This window comes from Phaseolus vulgaris, chromosome 3 (genome assembly GCF_000499845.2).
Source record: "Phaseolus vulgaris cultivar G19833 chromosome 3, P. vulgaris v2.0, whole genome shotgun sequence".
Taxonomy (NCBI): Eukaryota; Viridiplantae; Streptophyta; class Magnoliopsida; order Fabales; family Fabaceae; genus Phaseolus; species Phaseolus vulgaris.
The window spans coordinates 34089288-34097912 of record NC_023757.2 but is presented as its reverse complement, the minus strand read 5'-3'; the positions used below and the strand labels follow the sequence as shown (position 1 = coordinate 34097912).

The window sequence follows — 8625 nt, the reverse complement described above, 5'->3', positions numbered from 1 at the left end:
GACGTGTCCGTTATCTTCTCGTTCCTTCTTTCAAGTCTCCTTCCTCAAATGTTAGTATTCGGTCGGGGTTGACCTGAAAAAGTACTCCGACGATCAAATAAGTACTCTCTGTAAAGAGTATATATTTATAATTGATTAAAAGTGTACCTTACATCTATGTAAGAAGTTTATTTATAGTGTTTAGTCAATAGTCTTTGTTGTGATGGCCGAATTCAAATATCACTTAGAATATTTGAATATATTGAATGTTTGTTTCATCATTCAGTTTAATCAGTATTCAGCTAATTTGTCAGAGATATTTCCCACATATTTCGGAGCGTGAACATGACTCATTAAATGTTCTTATAACTGTCATTGATGTTATTTATTAGGTACATCGAGATGTTCTTTGCCACGATCGATAACATGGGTCGAGACAGACTTGTCTGATACCGACCAGACTTATTAATAAGAAAGAGATCCAAATTACTTTAAGAAAATATCAAATAATAATAGGGGTTACTTTTCTGTATAAAAAGTTTATATTTTTTAATTTAAAATATTATGAAATGTATATATATTAACTTGGAGAATTCTTATAATATTATTTTACATATTTTTAATATATGTCACACATTTTAATTTTATTTTGTTTTTATTGTAATCTCCAATGTTACTAAATTAATAAATCACAGTAATATAGTCATTCTATTCCTTTTTTAAAATAAAATATGCCATTTTTGTTATTATATAATTTTTATATACTTTCATTTGATATCTCTTATACAAGAGGTCTTATGTGTAGGGAATATGCATAAAAAAGTGAATTATTTCTATGATGTAGTAGAGGTTTGGTATAGCTATGAGCAACGATACTTACAACTCTATTAAGGGTATGAGAAGAAATGGAGTAGGTCTAAACACCACATGACATATTACTGAAATAAGACTGTAAAAAGATTCTACTACTGAAGATATACTTATGCGATATAGATTTTGATAATGGTTTATAGTTAAAACTGCAAACTTATTACAGCATTAACCTATCATAAGGGTTCTTTGTTCATTAGAAGGGCTACAAAGAGTGGTTTAGGAGGTGTGGGTTGTCATTTTTCCTATAACAAACCTTTTGGGTTTACTTGTTCTTTAAGCTAAAAAAAATTGATGCTAACATTGTCTTTTTTATATACGAGTTAGAACATCCCTTAAATGCTCTATTTCTATCTATTTATTATTATTTGTTGATAAAGAAAAAAATACAAAATATCTTACACGTAGTTATATTAGTAAGGTTACAATGGAATTACATACTCTTTAACAATAAACAAACTAGTCGTACAATAAGTCAATAATAAAAATCATTAGAGATATAGTAGCCAATTGGTTTAAGAATTTTTTTTATTGATAATAAATAATTAATAAATAAAAGTATTTCACGGAGGATACTCCAATACCAAAATACATAATCATGTTATATCTGATGTTATCCTCATCACATTATTTCTTTTTCCTAATAGTATTATCAAATATATAGTTCATAAGTTAATAGATTACCATCAAATTACAGACTATATATTACATTTTCCAAATTTTCATATAAATTTTAGGTACACTCTTTCATAAGTTAAGAAGTGTTATGAGATATTATCCTTATTCTCTATAAGTTACGTATTGTGTCACTACAAAAAAAACTTTTATTAGATTGGGCCAAAGGCGGACACTAATCACAAAAAGCCCACGCAAAGATGCAATTAGCGTGGGCTTTGCCTTCACACAACTTTGAAGCTAATATCCCCATCGCAAAAAAAAAGTGTCGGGTGAGTGGCGTCGCAATAAGTTGGCTTGCGTGGGTTTTGCCTACAAGTTGGCAACACAAAAAAATTACAAATGTTAACTTAAGTGGGGGCTTAGCCTTGGGCAAAAAGTGAGGGCTTAGGCTTAGCTAGGGAGACAATAAAATTAGCATGGGCTTAGCCTTGGATAAGGGGACAATAAAATTAAAAATAAAACAATTAGAATAAAGCGAGGGCTTGACCTTGGTAAAAAAAACAATGAAATTAGAATGGGCTTAACCTTGGATATGTGGACACATAATTTTTTTTTTGTATGCACTATTTTTGGCAGCTATTGAACTCCACTTTTAAATAAAAGTTTAGATTTTAAATATTAAATATTAATATTTTTTAATTTTTTAATTTTTTTTTGCAATAGCATTAAAAATAAAAAAAACATCAATAAATTGATAAATTAAAAACGCTATTGAACTCCACTTTTAAATAAAAGTTTAGATTTTAAATATTAAATATTAATATTTTTTAATTTTTTTTGCAATAGCATTAAAAAGAAAAAAACATCAATAAATTGATAAATTAAAAACGCTATTGAACTCCACTTTTAAATAAAAGTTTAGATTTTAAATATTAAATATTAATATTTTTTAATTTTTTTTTGCAATAGCATTAAAAAGAAAAAAACATCAATAAATTGATAAATTAAAAACGCTATTGAACTCCACTTTTAAATAAAAGTTTAGATTTTAAATATTAAATATTAATATTTTTTAATTTTTTAATTTGTTTTTGCAATAGCATTAAAAAGAAAAAAACATCAATAAATTGATAAATTAAAAACTAAAAAACAGCAGCTATTGAACTCCACTTTTAAATAAAAGTTTAGATTTTAAATATTAAATATTAATATTTTTTAATTTGTTTTTTTTTTAAGTTAAAAACTAAAAAACAAAAGAAGATGTTTGTATTATTTGGTGCCTTTGTATGAGATGTTATAAAGGATAATAAGAATTAAGTTTAATTAGTTATAACATACATTTCTCTGTTATCTAAATTCATAATAACTAAAGAAGATTAAAAATACAATGCACAAAATCTTATAACATGTCATGACATAACTAAGCACTAACCCAATCAATCGGTAGGCATCTACTTTTGTATAAATCCATCATTGATTGTAAAGCTGTATTCCATCATGGAATTCAACGTCTATAGCACTCACAGATAAAAAAAAATAATGATGAATAAATTAATAGAATGAAGTTTTCTATTCCAATTGTATTGTACTGAGAAGTTCCTCCACATGTTGGTGTTCAGAGGCAAGGCAACAAACTAACTAATGCAAGTCAGTAAAAATTATTAGTCAGATACATATGTGGCCGTGCAGTTAACTTTTCTTTGTAATATGAATTATTAAGCAAGCCATCTACTTCAGGGCTCACTCATCATACAAGCCCCATAAAGATGCTGAGGAGAATAAAACAAGTTTTCACCAAAAATAAAAGGAAAAAAGAAAAGGATAATGATTGTGGATGCCAACAACAAATTGTAAAAGTCAATTCAAGCAAGCCACTCTTCACATTTTTCTTAGGGTGGCGTTAAGAGTTTGATCACCATAATCAAAATGCAATTATTTGGCCTTAGAAACAGTACCATTCTCCAGTACCATGAAATCCCATGAGTTACTCAACTCTGTACCATGATTCAAAACTGAGGAGAATCGACCCGAATTTACAGATCCATGCATAATCCAAATATAAAACAATACCATCTCTAATTTTTGGATTGATTTCCACAGTTAATCTAATTACACCAAAATGAAGAAGTTTGTGATTGAACATTGAAAGGCAATGACACTTGCCAAATGTTTTAAGCAAAGATAGATGTCACAACCCAAAACAGAAAAATTGCAAAATTGCAATATTTTCCCAAAACAGAAAAATGAGAGATGTTGCATGAACACACTGTCAATAAGATACTTACCCAAAATTGCAATCCTTTTTCCCTTGCTTATATCACGAACTTTTACTGCATGAACACACTCACTCATCACAACACTAACAAGAAGATAAAAACATGCACATCACAACACTACCAAGAAGATAAAAACATGCTCATCACAACACTGCCAAGAAGATAAAAACATGCAAAGAGTCATGCATGCAATGTGAGTAATACATAAATGACTCAACCTCTCCATGTCTTTCTATAGCATTGCATAAATTCTTGTCAAGGAAACTACAAACCAAACTTAAGAAAGGTTTTAAGAAAACTTACAAAATGATGAACTCAAGGCAGGGGTTGATCATCAAGGTTCCGAGCATAGTGAGGGTGAACTTGACTTGTGCATGTTGAGGTGTCAACTTGTTGCCGCTCCATCATCATGGTTAATTTTTGCTCCATGAACTTTATTTTATCCTCTAACATTGCACACTTTTGATTTGCTTGAGCAGCTATTTGAGTTGCTTGATCGGCTCTTTCATTTGCTTGCATCACTTGTTGATGAAGTTGTTCATTAAGAGAAAAGTAATCACTAGAAGGAGCAAATATTGAAGGTTGGGTTAGGAAAGACACTCCATGGCGAATGTTGGAAGCCAAGTCTGCAGTGCCATAACATCGACCTCTACTCTTGCCTCCAGCAACATCCTTCCAGCATTGAAGTTTTGTTGTTGGATTGATCGGTTGGCAGTTGGAAGATGATCCTTCAGAGTTGTCTGATTGGAGGGCTTTCAATCGCTCATGGTAGGTTTCCTAGTTCATTGTGAAAATTGTAAGTGGGGCAATACTAAGGAATATAAATCATGTATAGAAAAGTAGAGCAATAACTTACATAAGTCTGTTTGGCACGACCATCTACCCAAAGTCCATCCTTCTTAGTGTGTGTGGCCATGAATAATTCATCAGGTTCAACCGACCGACCAAATTTTCGTTCCTGAAATAAATGAAAAGGTTACCAACATTAGATATTATCTACTAAATTTAAGCTTATGCAACGAAATATAGATACTTACTAAGCTCAATGCAATGTCGAGGTGTGATTTACGACCAGTAGAGTGCAATGCCCCACCTCGAGTTGATGACCTATTCAATTTATTTTGGATTGATTGTTCTTTGAACTTTTTTGAATCCCAATAGTCCAAGAGACCAATCCATGCTTGTTCACTAATCCAGTTAGGTCTAGTCGCTTTCATCCTAGCTTTAGCAAGCATATCAGAAAGGCGCTTTCTCACCTTTGACTCGTACACTTTTCTAATTTGCCATTCATCATGAGGGGCCCAAGTCACTCGAGTCTATAAAAAGAACAATAAATTTAAATAGAAGTTGATGAATATAATAAATACTTAAATCGAAATGATAGAAAATGCTATGTTATGATCACCTTAAATTCAGTCCACCATTTAAGTTGGACTTCCTCTGGTGTTTCGTCATAATGATAGTAAGGACTCCTAAATTGTGACCTAATTGCATGCCCAATTGCCTTAGTAGCACAATGATTAGGTGCCCATCTACAAAACATGCAAACCAAAATGTTAAACATGAAGTATAGCAAACAATTCATAATAAAGTTCAATGTGATCATAAACTTACCCTTTACCCACTGGTCGAATGATGACTCTTCCACTACCATCATGTTCTTCATCAGGGATATCATGGTGCGTAGTAGGCGTGGGTTGTACTGGCGTATCAGAGGAGGGTTGCACTGATGTCTGAGTGGGCTGAACTGATGTATGAGTGGGCTGAACTGATGTATAAGTGGGCTGAACTAGAATTTGAGGAGTCACAGGAACGGATGGAGCACTAGAGAAATGAAATGATGAGGGAGTAGATGTGGACTGTAATGGGGGACCCCAAGTGGGAAAGAGTGTCGGAGTAGACAAATATTGAACTGCTGGAGCCACGGGTGACAAGACTGGTATAATACGGGAGGTAGAAGGAGGAACATTGTCCTGCCGCACTGCAGAACGAAAGGATGAGGAGGGGGTTGAGGAAGAAGGGGTCGAAGAAGAAGAAGGGGTCGAAGAAGAAGAAGGGGTCAAAGAAGAAGAAGGGGTGGAGGAAGAGGGCGTGAAGGATTGAGGAAAACGGGATTGGTTTGATGGGCCAGAATAAGGGATGGACCCTAGTTCTATTGCAAGACGACCATGCATAGATGTGTGAACTCCACGCCTAGCATTGTTATGTCTGATAACAGAACCATCCCTTCCTCTGGTCCTCGGCATTTCTCCTGGAAAAAAATGACATCATCAATTAAGTTAGGTACATTTTCATATTAATTGTCAAATAATAAAAAATATTATACATTAGTCATCAGTGTTTTCAAAGTCCCAATTGTCCATATCATTGTCATCATGTTCTTCATCATCTTGACTTGATTCATTGACCTCATCTTCATCATCATCATCACATACGGTTTCGATAACATCATCATTGACGAGTTCAACAATTAATGTGTCAGCTAAGCCTTCTACTTCCTCAATTATTGTAATTGGTAACACATTAGGCATTTCATCAAACTGATAAGGTAAATCATCTTGTATGTTATCAACTTCAACATGACCTCGGGGCTTTGTTGTGATTGCCACGCTCCAACCACGCAAGTTCCTACATATCTTTGGATAAGGCACAAAGTAAACTTGTCTTACTTTTTGTGGAAGAATGAAGGGATCATATGGAATATATCTTCCACTCATCTTGATTTCCACAATGTTATATTCTGAATGAACTTTGGTGCCTCTATTTTTGGTTGGATCAAACCAATCACAAAAGAAAAGAGGAATCTTCTTACTCAAACCAAGATATTCTAATTCATAAATATGTTTGATGACGCCAAAGAAGTCATCTTGTCCTCCTTCTGTTACACCTTTTACATGCACCCCACAATTTGTGGTTTTCTTGCCTTCACTCCATGACTTTGTATGGAACTTGTATCCATTAACGAAGTACATGTTCCACGATGTTGTAGATGAATTAGGTCCCCAAGCTAATGCTTTCATGTTTGGGTCAATCACCCCATTCCTCTCATCATAAACCTATGAAATAGTTAGTTACATAATTGTTAAATTAAGTAACACTTACTTAGTTGTTAAATTAAATAATACTTACGTAGTTTTTAAACCATTCTGGAAAATGTCTATGTATATTCACTGAACCCTCTTTGTTGTTGTTGTTAACTTGTAAGAACAATCTTGAAATAAATAAGTAATTAGTCATACACTGCAATTTAAACATAATCAATACAAATTGTGTTATATTTAACTTACTCAAGTATTGGTTTAACTTCATTGCAATTGATGAGGATATGTACATGGGCAGAACGATATTCATCATCATTTAGCCAATATTCTTTGCATGATCCACTAGGACGACCACATTTGTTGAGAACAGACAATGTTGATTCAAATCCCTCATTTGAACTAGTCCGAGGATCATTTCTCAAACTTGTATTTGACAACAAGCTTACATGTTGGAAATAATGAGAACAAAAATAAGTTATTTCACGGTGTAAGTAGAATGCACATATTGAACCTTCTACCCTTGCTAAATTAGCCACTGATCGTTTTGCATCTCTCATCAACCTACACCACATGTCAAGTTTTAAATATTGAACAATAATTATGAACAATAAAATTGAGGATTGGGTGATTACCTTTCAAATGGATTCATCCATCTGTATTGGACAGGACCACCAAGTATTGCCTCAGTAGGAAGATGAATAACCAAGTGTTCCATTGAATCAAAGAAACCTGGTGGGAAGATTCTTTCCAATTTACATATAATGATAGATATATTGGCCTTCATTCGAATTAAATCATCCATCCTCAAAGAGTTACAACATAAATCTCTGAAAAATCGACTTATTTCAACTATCGCATTCCAAACAAATTCTGGTAATGAACGAAATGCAATTGGTAGTAAACACTCCATGAAGACATGACAATCATGACTTTTCATACTATGCAGGCTCCCTTTATCAATGTTTGCACACCTGGCAATATTAGAGGCATATCCATCAGGCATTTTTAACTCTGTAATCCATTTATAAATTGATTTTGCATCTTTTTTTGTGAAAGTGTAGTTTGCCTTTGGCTTTCCTAACTTCCCATTTTGTAACTGAACCAACTCCAAGTCACCACGTACACAAAATTCAGCAACATCCATTCTTGCCTTGTGATTGTCCTTTGTTTTATCCTTGACATCCATCACAGTATTGAAGACATTATCCATCACAGTATTGAAACCCATGGCTCCTCACTCTAATGAAAAAAATCAAGATAGAAACGAAGCGAGAAAACTCACAGTAGAACGAGGCACAACTCTGTTGCGGAAGCAAAAACGAGGGTTTGCCAACGCCGAAAGCGTGGCCGCGAGGCTTGTTCCTCCGCAATCCCAATCCGCCACAAAGAACCTTGAGCCACGAAACACGAATTAGCTACTGTAAATGGATTGAAAACGAAAGGAAATGTGAAACTTACGGTGTTAGGGCACAATGCTTGAATGCTCTCTGTCGCAATGCTTGAATGCCTCTGTCATCGCAATGCTCGAATGCCTCCGTCGTCGCAATGCTGGACTGCCTCTGTCGTCGCAATGCTTAATGCCTCCGTCAATGCTTGAATGCTCTCAAATGTTGTGGGTTTAATAAGGATGTGTACTGTCTTTGTAAAAGTTTACATTATTAACATGAAAAGTTAATAATACTAATTTATAATTCAAAAAATGATGAAAAACAATATTATAATCTTAAAAAGGGATGATTACAAACTACAGCATCCTATATCATAAATATTAAAAAACTAGAAATATACACACATATATAAAATTCATGTACCTGTAAAATTCGAAATCCAATTAGTAATCA

At 33.4% G+C, this 8625-nt stretch overlaps 1 protein-coding gene and 1 long non-coding RNA gene across 4 annotated transcripts; both read right to left on the bottom strand.

Moving 5' to 3' along the window:
* Positions 1 to 1690: 1690 nt before the first annotated feature.
* Positions 1691 to 8399, bottom strand: LOC137807268 (uncharacterized). The gene is made up of 3 exons (XR_011080493.1): positions 8243 to 8399; positions 8067 to 8175; positions 1691 to 1836 (listed from the first exon to the last, which is right to left on the bottom strand). It is a non-coding gene; the product is annotated as an uncharacterized lncRNA (long non-coding RNA).
* On the bottom strand, positions 3521 to 7840 carry LOC137807267 (uncharacterized). Of its 3 annotated transcripts, none has more exons than XM_068607795.1 (8): positions 7417 to 7840; positions 7031 to 7345; positions 5358 to 5994; positions 5149 to 5275; positions 4781 to 5059; positions 4600 to 4701; positions 4047 to 4520; positions 3521 to 3797 (listed from the first exon to the last, which is right to left on the bottom strand). In XM_068607795.1, exons 2-7 carry the CDS (start codon positions 7098 to 7100, stop codon positions 4059 to 4061), a joined length of 1677 nt encoding a protein of 558 aa, XP_068463896.1. In that variant the 5' UTR covers positions 7101 to 7345; positions 7417 to 7840; the 3' UTR covers positions 3521 to 3797; positions 4047 to 4058. The 3 variants fall into 3 exon arrangements, with proteins under 3 accessions (XP_068463896.1, XP_068463898.1, XP_068463899.1); XM_068607797.1 differs by lacking the exons at positions 7031 to 7345; positions 7417 to 7840 and adding exons at positions 6070 to 6799; positions 6873 to 6973; XM_068607798.1 differs by lacking the exon at positions 7031 to 7345 and having other exon boundaries at positions 7417 to 7839.
* Positions 8400 to 8625: the final 226 nt, after the last annotated feature.